At 33.3% G+C, this 17,005-nt stretch overlaps 1 protein-coding gene across 6 annotated transcripts in view; it reads left to right on the forward strand.

Annotated features, from left to right (window-relative positions):
- The window catches only part of LOC119602013 (optomotor-blind protein), a 119,813-nt gene that overhangs the window by 9,837 nt on the left and 92,971 nt on the right, over positions 1 to 17,005 (forward strand). For 4 of the 6 annotated variants that reach the window (XM_037953352.1, XM_037953360.1, XM_037953368.1 and 1 more), the window contains exon 1: positions 9,729 to 11,319. In XM_037953352.1, coding sequence (XP_037809280.1) covers positions 10,340 to 11,319 — 980 coding nt within the window. In that variant the 5' untranslated portion in view covers positions 9,729 to 10,339. Of the gene's footprint in view, positions 1 to 9,728; positions 11,320 to 17,005 lie in introns of those variants that run through there. The other 2 variants (XM_037953337.1, XM_037953345.1) reach the window with 2 other exon arrangements.

Genomic DNA, 17,005 nt, shown 5'->3' on the forward strand with positions numbered 1-17,005 from the left:
TTCAGTTCTAGTTCAGTTCTAGTTCAGTTCTAGTTCAGTTCTAGTTCAATTCTAGTTCAGTTCTAGTTCAATTCTAGTTCAGTTCTAGTTCAGTTCTAGTTCAGTTCTAGTTCAGTTCTAGTTCAGTTCTAGTTCAGTTCTAGTTCAGTTCTAGTTCAGTTCTAGTTCAGTTCTAGTTCAATTCTAGTTCAGTTCTAGTTCAGTTCTAATTCAGTTCTAGTTCAGTTCTAGTTCAGTTCTAGTTCAGTTCTAGTTCAGTTCTAGTTCAGTTCTAGTTCAGTTCTAGTTCAGTTCTAGTTCAGTTCAGTTCTAGTTCAATTCTAGTTCAGTTCTAGTTCAGTTCTAATTCAGTTCTAGTTCAGTTCTAGTTCAGTTCTAGTTCAGTTCTAGTTCAGTTCTAGTTCAGTTCTAGTTCAGTTCTAGTTCAGTTCTAGTTCAATTCTAGTTCAGTTCTAGTTCAATTCTAGTTCAGTTCTAGTTCAGTTCTAGTTCAGTTCTAGTTTTCTAGTTCAGTTCTAGTTCAGTTCTAGTTCAGTTCTAGTTCAGTTCTAGTTCAGTTCTAGTTCAGTTCTAGTTCAGTTCTAGTTCAATTCTAGTTCAGTTCTAGTTCAGTTCTAGTTCAGTTCTAGTTCAATTCTAGTTCAGTTCTAGTTCAAATTCTAGTTCAGTTCTAGTTCAGTTCTATTCAATTATAGTTCAGTTCTAGTTCAGTTCTAGTTCAGTTCTAGTTCAGTTCGTAGTTCAGTTCTAGTTCAGTTTCTAGTTCAGTTCTAGTTCAGTTCGAGTTCAGTTCTAGTTGCAGTTCTAGTTCAGTTCTAGTTCAGTTCTAGTAGTTCTAGTTCAGTTATAGTTCAGTTCTAGTTCAGTTCTAGTTCAGTTCTAGTTCAGTTCTAGTTCAGTTCTAGTTCAGTTTCTAGTTCAGTTCTAGTTCAGTTCTAGTTCAGTTCTAGTTCAGTTCTAGTTCAGTTCTAGTTCAGTTCTAGTTCAGTTCTAGTTCAGTTCTAGTTCAGTTCTAGTTCAGTTCTAGTTCAGTTCTAGTTCAGTTCTAGTTCAGTTCTAGTTCAGTTCTAGTTCAGTCTAGTTCAGTTCTAGTTCAGTTCTAGTTCAATTTAGTCAGTTCTAGTTCAGTTCTAGTTCAGTTCTAGTTCAGTTCTAGTTCAGTTCTAGTTCAGTTCTAGTTCAGTTCTAGTTCAGTTCTAGTTCAGTTCTAGTTCAGTTCTAGTTCAGTTCTAGTTCAGTTCTAGTTCAGTTCTAGTTCAGTTCTAGTTCAGTTTCTAGTTCAGTTCTAGTTCAGTTCTAGTTCAGTTCTAGTTCAGTTCTAGTTCATTCTAGTTCAGTTCTAGTTCAGTTCTAGTTCAGTTCTATTCAGTTCTAGTTCAGTTCTAGTTCAGTTCTAGTTCAGTTCTAGTTCAGTTCTAGTTCAGTTCTAGTTCAGTTCTAGTTCAGTTCTAGTTCAGTTCTAGTTCAGTTCTAGTTCAGTTCTAGTTCAGTTCTAGTTGTTCTAGTTCAGTTCTAGTTCAGTTCTAGTTCAGTTCTAGTTCAGTTCTAGTTCAGTTCTAGTTCAGTTCTAGTTCAGTTCTAGTTCAGTTCTAGTTCAGTTCTAGTTCAGTTCTAGTTCAGTTCTAGTTCAGTTCTAGTTCAGTTCTAGTTCAGTTCTAGTTCAGTTCTAGTTCAGTTCTAGTTCAGTTCTAGTTCAGTTCTAGTTCAGTTCTAGTTCAGTTCTAGTTCAGTTCTAGTTCAGTTCTAGTTCAGTTCTAGTTCAGTTCTAGTTCAGTTCTAGTTCAGTTCTAGTTCAATTCTAGTTCAGTTCTAGTTCAATTCTAGTTCAGTTCTAGTTCAGTTCTAGTTCAGTTCTAGTTCAGTTCTAGTTCAGTTCTAGTTCAGTTCTAGTTCAGTTCTAGTTCAGTTCTAGTTCAGTTCTAGTTCAGTTCTAGTTCAATTCTAGTTCAGTTCTAGTTCAGTTCTAATTCAGTTCTAGTTCAGTTCTAGTTCAGTTCTAGTTCAGTTCTAGTTCAGTTCTAGTTCAGTTCTAGTTCAGTTCTAGTTCAGTTCTAGTTCAGTTCTAGTTCAATTCTAGTTCAGTTCTAGTTCAATTCTAGTTCAGTTCTAGTTCAGTTCTAGTTCAGTTCTAGTTCAGTTCTAGTTCAGTTCTAGTTCAGTTCTAGTTCAGTTCTAGTTCAGTTCTAGTTCAGTTCTAGTTCAGTTCTAGTTCAGTTCTAGTTCAGTTCTAGTTCAGTTCTAGTTCAGTTCTAGTTCAGTTCTAGTTCAGTTCTAGTTCAGTTCTAGTTCAGTTCTAGTTCAGTTCTAGTTCAGTTCTAGTTCAGTTCTAGTTCAGTTCTAGTTCAGTTCTAGTTCAGTTCTAGTTCAGTTCTAGTTCAGTTCTAGTTCAGTTCTAGTTCAGTTCTAGTTCAGTTCTATTTCAGTTCTAGTTCAGTTCTAGTTCAGTTCTAGTTCAGTTCTAGTTCAGTTCTAGTTCAGTTCTAGTTCAGTTCTAGTTCAGTTCTAGTTCAGTTCTAGTTCAGTTCTAGTTCAGTTCTAGTTCAGTTCTAGTTCAGTTCTAGTTCAGTTCTAGTTCAGTTCTAGTTCAGTTCCAGTTCAGTTCTAGTTCAGTTCTAGTTCAGTTCTAGTTCAGTTCAAGTTCAGTTCTACTTCAGTTCTAGTTCAGTTCTAATTCAGTTCTAGTTCAGTTCAAGTTCAGTTCTAGTTCAGTTCTACTTCAGTTCTAGTTCAGTTCTAATTCAGTTCTATTTCAGTTCTAGTTCAGTTCTAGTTCAGTTCTAGTTCAGTTCTAGTTCAGTTCTAGTTCAGTTCTAGTTCAGTTCTAGTTCTAGTTCAGTTCTAGTTCAGTTCTAGTTCAGTTCTAGTTCAGTTCTAGTTCAGTCCTAGTTCAGTTCTAATTCAGTTCTATTTCAGTTCTAGTTCAGTTCTAGTTCAGTTCTAGTTCAGTTCTAGTTCAGTTCTAGTTCAGTTCTAGTTCAGTTCTAGTTTAGTTCTAGTTAAGTTCTAGTTAAGTTCTAGTTCATGTTTTAGTTTTTGTTCTAGTTCAGTTCTAATACTGCTTTGTTCTATTCTAAACCATTTTTATTTTCTTCTTTTTAACCCCATCCTTATTATTTTGACCTTATCCTGTTGTTTTGTTGCTTTCTAACTAAAGTGCAATTTTTACTTTTTTTTCACACATTGTGATCAACTTTTTTTTCTATGTTTTTATTTTTGTATTTTTGCACTCGCAAGAGAGTGTAAAGTTAATTAAACAAATCTGTTAGTGTTGGACGAACTATTTACCTATTTAAATACATATACACATACTTATACACCTAGACTTTCATACATAAACACATTTTTATATACACAACTAATACTTATATAGAGGCATAATATACTGGTTGCATACATTATACCACAAGCTCTGGTTGCAACAAAACGCATGATGGTTGAAGGATGCGAAAGGCATGTTCCTAGGAAAAAAAAAATAAAAATAAATAAACCTACAATCAGCCAGTAGTTTAAAAACTGTATAGACATTAAAAAATACAAAAAAATAGCAGAATATACATACAGGCATATGTATCTATGTCTGTCTGTCTTTTTGTGTTTAGGTAAATGATGCTGCTGCTGGTATCCAAATTTCAGCAGTCAACAGCACAAGTTTTTAATACAGAAAAATTTTTTAAAAATATTTTTTCCAACTTACATGAGGCTAGAGCATGTAAACCAGGTTTACATTGAGTTGTAAAAAGTATTTATGTGTTTGGTATATAAAAGCATAACATGTGTAAATACATATGTGTAGTTATAGCCAACAAAATTGTATACAAATTGTACAAAAATTAAAAAAAAAAAATTGAGGATAAATCTAATTGGATTAAGTTGGTCATACAAACATCATAATGTTATGTTAAATGTGTGCAGGCGAGCACCTTTTAGATTTTGAAAATATTTTTGTATCGCAAATAACTCGAAGTAATTGACTTGAATAAAAATTACATTATTATTTAGAATGGATGGTTTTGCGAACTTCGAATAGGAATGTTTAGAATAGTTGGTCCTTAATTCAGAAAGGTAATTGCTTCCAAAATTATTCGCCGTTTAGAAATAGGAACTTGAAGTACGTTTCGGAAACAGTTATTTGTAGCAGTACCAATCCAATGTCTACTTTTACCGTTAAAAACGTTTTAAAAGACAACAGAGCAGTAACAGAATCAGTATCGGAAGTATTCACAATTTACTTTGTCCCGAAAAGAAACTGATTTGAAACCCTGCAAAGCAGTCATTTATGTTTTAGAAGACAGTACCCAAAGCAGTTTTAAATCGAAAGTTTTTAGATTCTACTTCGATTAGAAATACTTTCAAATGATAATGATTTTGACAATTACTGAGCAGTTTCGACAACGGTATTTGTGGCATTCAGAAACCAGTATTACATACATATTACTAACTAAAATATGTAGTTTTGAAAGTGGTAGATTAGTACCAGAAGCAGTTATTAGTAACTGTCACAAATTCAATATCAAATTTGACTCTATTAGAAAGCAGCAGAGCAGTGACTGAAGTCGTTACAGAGCAGTGTCCGAAGTCGTAACATTTGAGTAGAAAAAATGTTTTAGAAAATTGCACAGTAGTTTTGAAAACTGTTAATTATGGCAGCTGATAAATTCACTTCGAAAACATTAGAGCAGAGACGGGACTACTTGAAAACTAAAGATTTTTAAACTTAAACTTAAAAAGCTATAAAGCTATGCTAGGAGCAGTTTTTTAACCCTTTAGAAAGCAGAATAATGTCAATAACAATATGTTATATATTTGGTTAAAGGGGAACGTTGAACGCTTTTATATAACCGCTTCGATCTATAAAATATTTGTTTTATAGAGTCAGAACTTATTAAGGTTTCAAAATACTGTTTATTTAGTTATTAAGATCGAATACAGAGAGCGCTAGGTAGCGTCAAACTTGATTTTATTGAGCTTTTACAAACATTATTTTAATTTTAATAATAACTATAAAACTTAACTTAACGATCACTCCAAACTTAACAAATTTCGGAGAAGAAATTCAGACAAAGTTTAGCTTTTAGATTAGGGCTATTTTAGAAACCAAATTTTAACATAGGGGGCGCTGTTAAGGGGCAAAGTTAAACGAAAAGATTGTTAAATTTTTGTTTAAAAAATATATAAATTTTGAATTAAATAGAACTCAGATCTGTAAAACATCTAAGATTTAAGGTACTGGACTAGTTGAGTCTTTACAATAAAGTTTGTGAAGTTTATAAGACTGCATATAGAGGGCGCTAAATTGTTTCAAAATTCGGTTATTTTTTCTGCGAAGAGAAATTAAGAAAGAGTCAATGTCATACTATTTATGAACCTTTCTTATTCTTAATGAAAATGGTTAGGGAACAAATCATACCAGTTATGAATCAACTTTTTCCTGTGTGCTCTTGTTTAAGAAGAATTGCAAAAAAGTAAAAAAAATCTTTCTATTGAATGTCATACTATTTATGAACCTTTCTTATTCAGAATGAAAATGTTTTGGAGAAAAAATCATGTTTGATTCATACTATTTATTTAAAAATTCGTTCAAGTTATGAAAAAATGGTCATGTTCAATGTCATACTATTTATGAACTTTTCATATTCTGAATGAAAATGGTCTGTGCATTCTTGGTTTTGGAGAATTGCTAAAAATTCTAAGATTTTTAATGAAATATTTAAAATAATTACTAAGAAAACCGAAACAAAAATCGTAATTTTCAATGTCATAGTATTTATGAATATTTCGTATTCCGAAAGAAAATAGTTTTGGAAGAAAGATTACGTTCGATTCAAATTATTTAATAAAAATCATTCAGTGATCAGACAATCTGTGATTTTTAATGAAATATTAAAGAAAATTTCTAAAAAAAACACAAAAAAGCGTCTTGTTTAATGTTGTACTATTTATGAACTTTTCTTATTCTGAATGAAAATGTTTTGAGAAAAAAATAATGTTCGCTTCATATTGTGTATTTATTAATAAATTCATTAAAGTCAAGGATTAACATTTTCCTATATAAAAAACCAAAAATATTGTCATGTTCAATGTCATACTATTTATGAACTTTTCATATTATGAATGAAAATGTTCTGTGCCTTCTTGATTTTGAAGAATTGCTAAAAATTCTAAGATTTTTAATGAAATATTAAAGAAAATTAATAAAAAAATCATCCTGTTCAATGTTTTACTATTTATGAACTTTTCAAATTCTGAATGAAAGCGGTCTGTGCATTCTTGGTTTTGGAGAATTACTAAAAATTCGAAGATTTTTAATGAAATATTAAAGAAAATTAATAAAAAAATTTGTCATGTTCAATGTCATAATATTTACAAACTTTTCTTATTCTGAATGAAAAAATCATGTTCGCTTCATACTGTATATTTATTAATACATTCATTCCAGTCATAGATTAACTCTTTCCTGTGTAAATAAACCAAAAAAAATGTCAAGTTCAATGTCATACTATTTATGAACTTTTCATATTCTGAATGAAAATGTTCTGTGCCTTCTTGGTTTTGGAGAATTGCTCAAAATTCTAAGATTTTTAATTAAATTTAACGAAAATTAATACAATATATTGTCATGTTCATTGACATACTATTTATGAACATTTCTTATACTGAATGAAAATAGTTTGAGAAAAAAACGTCTTTCTATGAACTCTTGGTTTTAATGAAGTGAAAAAATCTAAACTTTTTAGTAAAATGTTTAAGAAATTTATTAAAAAAATAGAAAAATCATCATGTCATACTATTTATGAACATTTCATACATTGAATGAAAAGTGTCTCTTTTTAAAGTTACTTAATTCTTAAAAAAGTGTAATGATTATACTTCAAGAAAAATTTCTAGAATTTTTTTACACTCCTTTTTTTAAACAAATCTTCAACTTTAAATTGAAAATCACTTTAAGGGCTCGTGCGGGAGTTGTTGTTATAAAAAAAAACAAGAAATCAATTCAATTGTTTACTTAACATTTTATTATAACTGTTGAGGTTGTTATTGTTACTGTTGTTGCTGTATGTTATTTTAAATTCATAGATAATTTAAGGCGTTTTATGGTCATTGTTTAACGCAATGCGAAATGTTTGTATAAATAATGTCCCTACGACAAACACACACATATGTATAAACAAAGAGAGTGTCCATAAATCGTTATTAACATTCCCCCTTTTTGCTGTAGCGTCATTATTATATGTAGCTGTTGTTGTTGGCTGTTATATTTGCACTGATTTGTAAATAAAACTTTACATTTAAACATATTTATTTACCCAGTCTATACATACTTTACACACTTACTCACATACATACATATGTATGTAGGTACATAGATTACAACAAAAAGTATAAAAAACACATAAGGGATCTGTGTAAAATGCCGCGCGTAAATTGACACCAGTCACTGGCATTAATTGTCTTTTTTGCAGTGTGTGTTCCGTACGTACTCTGCAGCAGCAGCAGCAGCAACAACACAGCAGCAGTTTACACATAGAGCTACAACCAGTTTTTCTTTTTTATAAGTGTGTATATATGTGTTTGTGTGTATGTGTTAAATGGCGCGGTATATCCCCGCGCCGTTTGGTTGGTCAAAGTATCTAAATCACACCATTTTGAGTGTGGTTCTTGACGCTCACATCTTGTTTTTTGCTGTTGTTGTTGTTGTTTGTATGCTTTGCTTTTGTTCTTGTTGGTTTTTTCTTATTTTTGTTTTTGTTGCTCTGGTTAGTGCAGTGTTGCTGTATTGTGAATTTTTTCTTATTATTGAGATACAAACACACACACACACACATTTATTCAGATATTTAAGAGATACTCACCTTTTTGGTGTTTTTGTTTTATTTGTTTTGCATTGTTATTTTTCTGTTTCGAGTGTTTGTATGTATGAGAGTCATCTTTGTTGCCTGTGTGTTGGTTGTCACATTTTGTCCCTTTCGCACTTATGCTGGTTAGGTTTTGTGAAACAAACCCAACCATTTCTTTTTTGTTTGTTTTTGTTGTTTTTGGTGGGGTGTCTGTTAGGGAGTAAAATGTCTCAGCCATTTGAGTTGCTAACAGAAATTTTGTCGTTTTATTATAGATGTGTGCGAGTGTAGTTCTTTTTATTGTTGTTGTTATTTGTGGTAAAAACTTGTCACACAATCTTGCTCTTAGATTAGTATTTGAACTACTCAGCAATTGTCAACGTTTTCTCGGACTGACTCGAGTTTAGAGTTCCCGTAAACAGTTATTATGTAAAGTGTTTGTTTGTGTGTGTGTGTGTTAGTGAGTGCAAGTGTGTGTATTAGAAGATTTTTACGTCTTGTTCTTTTACTCTTGTGTAAATTGTCACATAAAGCTTTCTCCCTTTTTAGAGCATAAACCAGCTAATGGTTGTGTCGTTCTTTCGTTTATTTGTCGCCTATTCATTCACACTCTTACGTTTTGTAGAGGTGAGGCGGGGGGGTATATATCGGAGACATTGGCGCTTGTTATATTACTGCTGTCGCTGCTTTAGCTTTCCTTATTAAGAAGGAAAAAGAAGTGACTAATTTTCTTTTTCTTCTAGATTTATTTTTGTCATCAAAGTTGACTTCTCTTGAAGCTGTTTCTTGGTCGTTTGGGGTTAGGTTTGGGGGGGGGGGGGAGTATGGTTTTAGTGTTGACAAATGTTTTGTAATCCGTTTTATCCCTGGTTTCCTTTATAGTTGGTTTGTTATCTTCTTATTAGGATGTGTTAGTTTGTTAGTTCGTGTTATTAATCACCTAGGAAAACCAAATAAAGCCATCTCTTTCTATTCGCAAGACCATTTATGGTAAACTTATCATTAGGTGCAAATGTTTCTTGTCATTTATAGTGTGAGAAGTTGTCACTAGCTCCTTAAAAGCCCAACTACTGCAGAATTTTGTCTTCTTTTTTTTTTTTTTGTCAATTTTTATTAACAAATCTCAAAACACTGTAAATATCGTTCTACCTTTATTATAAAGCTAAGACCCTATGCATGTCCCTATATATGTATGGCAGTGTATGTGTGTAAAATATGTGTTGATAATAATGTTTTCACTTATTGTCACCTGGTGCTGGTGCTATAAGTCTATCTCTTTTCACACCAAAGACTTTTCAATACCCCTATATACACAAAATTTGTTTGTTTGTTCTGTCCTGGTGTTGCAAAAGTGTGGGGGGTTATACATTCTAGTTCAAATCTCTTTTTATTAGTGTTTAACTTTTCGGTGTCGTCGTTTTCGTCGTAAACGTCTGTCTGGTGTTTGTGTCACCAAAGCACTTTTTTTCATATTTTAATAATTGTTTTGTTGTTGCCTCTATATAATTTTGATTACTAAATCTCTCTTTAACTGGCTCTCCCTAAACAACTTACTCTCTCTCTCTACCTCTCTTCCAAAAACACATACACTTTAACACTCACTCTAAAACATATTTCAGTTTTAATCATATCTTCTATAAAACAAAATTTTTGAGTAATTTTTTACATTCCAATTGGAATCCCATTAAAACCGGTTTATTTTATACTCTCTTTCTCTTTGCTTTTTCACATAAACGTCAAACAGTTGAGAGTGTATTCGTATAATGAGTACAATTTCTGTAGTGCATGCTTGTTCATGTTAGTGTAAATGTGTTTTTTTTTCAACCTCTACGTCGCACCTCTGGGGGTTGCACTTCTTCGTTTTGTATGTGTATTTCCAGTTTGCAAGCGACCGGCGTTAAGCTCGTATCGTTAGTGTAGTGTGTATATTACGTTGTTTTTCTTTTTGTTTGTTGTTTATCCAAAAAGCGTTATCGTGTCAACGTTTTCTATATAATTCCGGGCCCTGTGTTAACGCTAGGGTTTTGGTTTCGTTAACATTTCACAAAACGCCAACTAATTTGACTAATAATCCTCAAAAAAAATTAAATCAATAGCTGGTGTCTAATTAAGAAAAGAAAAAAATCAAATTATTAAACCCATAAAATAATAAATTAACAACAACAAAAAGCCCTGCAAGCAAAAGCTTTAAAAATTCACTACAACCAGAAATAAATGTGCAATTAATTTAAAACAAAACAAAAATAAAACAAAACCAAACAAGTTCTAACAAAACGTAACAACATAAGAAAAAAAATCAACTAAAAATTAAAACAAAACAACAGCAAAGAAAAAGCTTAAAGAAAAGTAAAATAAATAAAAATAAATTTACCGTTATTGCTACAAAATTGTTTAAACGACGGTACTCGTTACAGTGTGCGTGTTCAAGTGCTTGAGTAGTGCCCGTGTGTCGAGTGTGTGTGATTTTTGTGTAAATTCTTGCGTTGAGCGTTGAATGTAATGTAATGAGATACGACGTCCAGGAGTTACTTCATCAGTCTGCTGAAGATCCATTCGCAAGGTTCGCAAATGGGATGGCATATCATCCATTTCTGCATTTGTCACGACCCACTGACTTCAGCGTTTCCTCGCTGTTGACGGCGGGAAACCAAACGACAACAGCAGCTGATCCTAGTGGTACTACAACGTTACCAGCAGCTTCTTCACCCCAACATCATCACCACCAGCAACAACAACAACAACAACCACAACAACAGCATCATCAACAGCAACACCAACAGCATCTTCAGCAATTGAATCCTGTTTCAAGTGAACACTTGGGCTGTATTGGCGGTCAATCTTCACCGTTGGGTGGACAACAACCGCCACAACTGTCGCCTGGAGAGGCTAGCAATAATAACAATAACAACAACGAATCCAGTTGTCCCAGTGGTGTTAAAGGCTTAAACTCCAACGACAACAGCACAAACAGCAGTAACGAATCCAATAGGCCTCTAAGTAATAGTAATAACAACAATAACCAATTGCCGTCGGCTCTTCTAAGTGCAGCGCATTCAGCAGCCGCTCATAGTTTACCTCCAGCTCAACCACCTCCATCGCATCCACATCATTCTCCAGTACCTGGTCATCCGGCATTGGGCGCCCATTTGCCGCAACAGCCACCCTATTTTCCGGCGGCCGCCTTGGCTGCTTTAGCCGGTAATCCAGGTGGTCCCCATCACGGTCTATATCCAGGTCCTTTACGTTTTCCACCGCATCATCCGCATCCTCATCACCCGCTGGGTACACCCTATACCACAGCCGAAGACGTGGTTTTAGCATCTGCGGTCGCCCATCAACTACATCCTGCCATGCGTCCCCTGCGTGCACTACAACCGGAAGATGATGGTGTAGTGGACGATCCCAAGGTAACGCTGGAGGGTAAAGAGTTGTGGGAGAAATTTCATAAACTTGGCACCGAAATGGTCATCACAAAAAGTGGAAGGTAAGTTGTTTATATTCAATTTTACCGACGGTTTTTTTTTAAACTGTAACAAAGTGTTTTTGTTTGGTTTTGTTTTGGGCACGTCCAAGGTGTGTTACATTTGAAAACATTTTGTTGAGTAGTGTTTTATTACTTTCGAGAATAATTGTTACGTCTTTAATGGTTATAAAGAAGTGTTGATATGCTTACTACTTTTGCTGTTGTTATTTTGATTTAAACGGTGCGCCATCAATAAATTGAAATTACTGGGAATTGTTCAATGTTTTTCGAGGTGTTTTAAATAAATAGAAAATAAATGAAGGTGTAACTTGGTGACAAATTTGTTTTCGTTTGACTTTGGGAAATGAAGTTCTTTTGACGCTAGTGATAAATAAAACAAGTATAAATGATTTAAATAGATTCTATAATCTCTCTATCGGATATTCTATTCCTTTAGAAAAAGGAAAACTTAAGGATTGTCGTCACGCCAAGAAGTTTTGCTGGTTATGAACTTGATCGTCCTAATTTAAGTTATCTTACACTTGGCATTAAGCTTACAACAAACTCTATTAGGAAAATGGATTGTAGTGAAATTTAAATGTCACTTTGGATAATTTTGATTGTCTAAAACCATACTGGAATACAAATCCCGGGATTTGAAAAAGTATTCGTCAAATATCCCAGTTTACAAGATGGCGAAGGCATACATATCCCTATTTTATAAATGAAGCGTAATCCCTATGTTTCATTTTATATTTTCTCTGGGAATCGGAAGTGGGACCCTGAAACACTACTCCATCTATCGTACTATCGCCAGACAGTGCCTGAACAAAGATTGTTTGATCAAAGCCCTATAAGAACCATAAACCTAAATCTTTAAGATTTAGTTGGGATAGCAAATCGTGTTATGGCCTTTATTTCTACCCGGTATAAATGGGAAATTTCTTCGTAAATTTCGGAAGTTTAAATCAGTCTTCTACTCTGATTTAATTTACGATGTATGAAACCCACCATGGTTCGGGATTTCCAAAAGCCCTAAATATTCCAAAATTGCTGAAGAATTACATATTTATGTTGTGAATGGTCTCAATAGTTTCGTTACCTTAAAAGCAATCGGTTATCAAAACTTTTGCTGTTTAGACAAATCCAACATGGTTAATGGAAGCGTCTGACATGTACTAAACTGCTTGGTTCGAAACAGCAATGGTTGTATGGTGTGTCTTTTAAGAAGTTCATGCTTTCTCCTACAATAGCAGAAATAATATTTTCAGTAGAAATTTAATCCTGATTTCTGACTTTAAACTTTGAGAAACTAAATCTCATTCTATCGTTTAAAATTGAAAGGCTACGGAACAGAACCCAGAAATGGTATCAATATATAGGGGATTAAAGTGTTCCTCTGGTAGGGTAGTGTTCTAGTGTATCAGCTCTAAAATTGTATGTTCGATTCCTACCAGAGACACTGGTAAAGGCCCGCTGGAGAGCTTTCTGTATTTCTTGGGGAACTTGATTGAATACTATTGTTGTTCTGGAAAGAGAAGCAAAATAAGAGATGTATAAAGATGGATGATGTAAACCGTCTAAGATTTCAAGTCAAGTATCGTGAATCTTTAGATATAGAACAACGTATTATTAGAAAACGAGCAAATAATCAAACGTCATAAAGTTGACTAGGGAACTGAAAGGCAAACAGATCGTTTCGGGCATTCACTGCCCGAGTGAAACTAAAGCTGTAAAAGAATTAACGGAGAATGTAATAGAAATTGCAGAGAATTTGCTAATATCATCTGGTATATGAAACAATATGAGATCCAGAAAAGATATCTAACAGTGACCGAAAGCTGAAGTTTCATAAACTGTTAAAGGTTTAGATAATTAGAGATCCAAAGGAAGTATCTAAAATAGACCGAAGCCGGAACACCTTGAGTTATTTCTTTAATCGATACCTTTCAAAATTTTGCAAAAGCGCAGGCAAGGAAAATGCAATTCGAAGGCCGTTTTAGATCTTTACTGAAAATCTTCTGAATTTAAGATTGTGAAAATGTTTGCTTTGGAAGTTGGTGTGAAATATTTGTTACTGGACCGAAATATTTTATGATTGAAGAGTTAATGTTTTGGGTACCACAACACTCTAGCTAGTCGTCAAGGCAGCTTGAGATAGTTAATCTAGCAAATACCAACTCAACGACGTAAGTAGGACCGAACTAAATGCCACCAAACTTTTAATAATGAAATCTTGGTGAGATCACTTAAATTCTATGTGGTATCCCAATGAGAGCAGGGTGATAGGCCACCTCAGAATGATTAAGTCTGAGACGAACGGTTTGAGATGAATACGTTACTCCGGTAGGTTAGTATTTAGTGTTCCAGTGTGTCAGAACGGAGATGGTGGGTTCGATCTCCAACAGAAACTTTGGTAAGGGGCCACCAAACTTGGAATAATGAAATGTTGGTAAGACCACTTAAATTCTATGTGACATCCTAACGAGAGCAGGACGATAGACCACCTCAGAATGATTAAGTCTGACACGAACGGTTTGAGATGAATACGTTACTCCGGTAGGTTAGTATTAAGTGTTCTAGTCTGTCAGAACGGAGATGGTGGGTTCGATCTCCAACAGAAACTTTGGTAAGGGGCCACCAAACTTGGAATAATGAAATGTTGGTAAGAACACTTAAATTCTGTGTGATATCCTAACGAGAGCAGGACGATAGGCCACCTCAGAATGACTAAGTCTGAGTCGAACGGTTTGAGATGAATACGTTACTCCGGTAGGTTAGTATTAAGTGTTCTAGTCTGTCAGTACGGAGGTGGTGAGTTCGATCTCCAACAGAAACAACAGGTGCGTTGAAGGCTTAAGTGTGTATCTTTGGATTCGATATAACTTTCCTACATTCTCTTTTTAATGTTACTATTCCGACGAATATAAGTAGACCCTGCGGTAATGAACACTTTTTCTGTCATTGCCAGGCTTTCGTCGAATATCCTATATCTAATTGGAAAATCCTAAGGAATAACATCCATAAAAGTGAGTTTTCGAACATTGAACGATAACATTTTCCATTCACATTTACCACTAACTGGAGCGCTCAACATAATCTGAATCGAATTGTTGTTAATTGGTGGTTATGTGTGTGCTACTCAAGCAATCACTGCTGTTTGGGTTAAACTTTTAGCTTGAGTAAGTTTCGTTGCAATTTTGAGTGGAAACCAGGATGTGCTACTTAAACAAAGACGTTCCGGAACTAAATTTTTTAGAAACAGGTTGTGCTACTTGAGTAAATAGCAAGATTTTCTTAATTAAATGAGTTTAGTGCCAAATTTCTATAATTTAACTTTTCTGTAGCCGACTATAGAAGTATCCTTTTGAAAGACATAAATGACTAGATCTTTTATCTGTAATTTCTTTCTCTTATTACACTCCGTTATATAACAAAATCATATTTTTGCTAAAAATAAAAAAGTCCAGGATAAAAATTGTCGAAAATAAAAACCAGCCAAAAATTAAAAGAAAAAATTATATCATACTTCTATATAAAATACATAATAAATAAATATATGAACCCCAAGCCAGTGGTATATAAAAAAAAACACAGCAAACCGTCTTCATGGCGCCAGTGAAATATCAAAGATTTTTTGATTGTCCAGTTCTTGTTCGAGACAAAACAACTACCAAACATACCATCATCAGCTCTTCATCATTATCATCATCGTCAACACAAAAATAATAATAATAAAAAAATCCAAAAATATATATATATGAAAAAATTAAAAGCAAAAAAACTAAAAAAAAACTGAAACGATTTGGCAATAAAGTGAACTTTGTTGTAGTCAACTTTTCTTAACTTAACTGGCTGAATTGTTGGGTGAGTGTGTACCCAATATGTCCAATACGTGTGCTGGTGTTTTAATAACTATACTACAACAACTCATCATCACGAGCAGCAAGCAACAACAAAAGAAGAAAGAGCAGCACAGAAATAAGGTATCACATCAAGTCAAAAACCAACAAAAAAAAAACAGTATTCCCAACTCCTCATACTACTAGCCAACTACAATCCAATCCCACTTTTTTAAAGTGTCGCCTCTACAAAACTGTTTGCCTTCTTGATGCGCGTTTATGATGCATTTATGAGATAACAACATGTAAGAACACTGTGTGTTTTCCTTTCTTCATCATCATCATCATTTCATAAATTTGTTGTAGTACATGTTGTTGTTGTTGTTGCTTTTGATTTTTCAGCGCATTCGACAAGAGTTGTCATAAAGTTAACGAAAAATATGTGAAAAAGTATAAAAAAAAATCCTAAATAAAATTGAAACCAAGTCAATATGAACATGCAAAGAATTGCAAGCCAAAAACCAGCAACATCAGCCCAGCAACAGCAACATTATCAACAACAACAACGAGCAGCTTCACGAAAACCAAAAAAAAAAAAAGGGACTAAATGTAGAAGTAAGAAAGCAAAAGATGTCAAAACGAATGAAAGTGGTTCAATGAATTTGATAAACATTTCCTAGATGCTCGATGACACATCAAAGTTTGCGACTGCCTCTGCGCCAGACATTCTTATTATTTGCAGCATCAAATTTATTGAAAAAAAAGACTGTCTCTGTGTATTGGTTGAGTTCCTCTAACTAGCACCATCATGTTATCTTTTAAAAAAAGATATTCTAATGAAAAAAACTACAAAAATAATCAAATAAATTATTTGATTTGGTTGCCTAAGTCAAGTCCCCCAACATTATATACTGTTGGCTGTGTTTTTGCTAATAGTTTTACCTAGAGTTCTGCTTAAGTTATATACTTTGAACCCTTTTAGATTTTGTTTCATTTTCTTTAAACTTAGTTAGATAATCTGTCGTTTAGCTTTAATGGTGATTTTGTCTCGTGGCAAATTCACGCGCAGCTGAAGTGCGCTCTAATTTTAAGGTGAAAAGAAAACCTTTTTGGAAAGACCTTTTTATGTATGCAAAGCGCCACAATATTACGTGTCGCTTAAGTTCTGAGAAATACTGACCCCAAGTCAATGACGGTCTAATTATGTGAAGTCTTCAATACAAAAACAACAACAATTAGGTTTTAAAGTGGCGCAATTGTCACTTGTTTCCAAATCCATTACCGTTTAGCTTAATAACGTATTAAAAAAACAAATTTAAAAAATTTAAATTAAAACAATTGTTTAAAAAAAAATAGATGATTTCCTCTTGACCAAACAATTAATACCTTTTTTGTCATTAATTAGAAGTGTTTTAAAGTTAAACTTCCGTTAAATAAGTTTATACAACAAAATTAGTTGTAGTGTTTAAAACGGCGGCTTCTTTAATTTAAAAATTGTTTTCAAATTAAAAATAAATAAAACCTCTATAAAATAAATATGAATAGATATTTTTTAACGCGTGTTTACTGCACTTGCGCAAAGTTTTTTTTTAATAGAAAACGCAATTTATCTAATACTTAAAAGTATTGGCTGGGAATGGTAGTAATTTCCTTATTTGAATACAATTAAAATTATTTAGAAAATGTTATTAAAATGCTAAGCACACGTTCTAGTGGCATTGAATTTTGGCATCCCAACAGGTCAAGTTTGGAGAGGTTTTGTTCATAAAATTGTTTGGAATGTGTTAAGGAATTAGAATCAATGTTCAGATTAACAAAACTGCTGAACAAGTTTGTTATTAATTGAGTGGCTTTGGGTCCCCTTT

Source organism: Lucilia sericata, unplaced genomic scaffold, assembly GCF_015586225.1.
Source record: "Lucilia sericata isolate MDLA Ls3-8-SP2 unplaced genomic scaffold, ASM1558622v1 Contig000006F_arrow, whole genome shotgun sequence".
Taxonomy (NCBI): Eukaryota; Metazoa; Arthropoda; class Insecta; order Diptera; family Calliphoridae; genus Lucilia; species Lucilia sericata.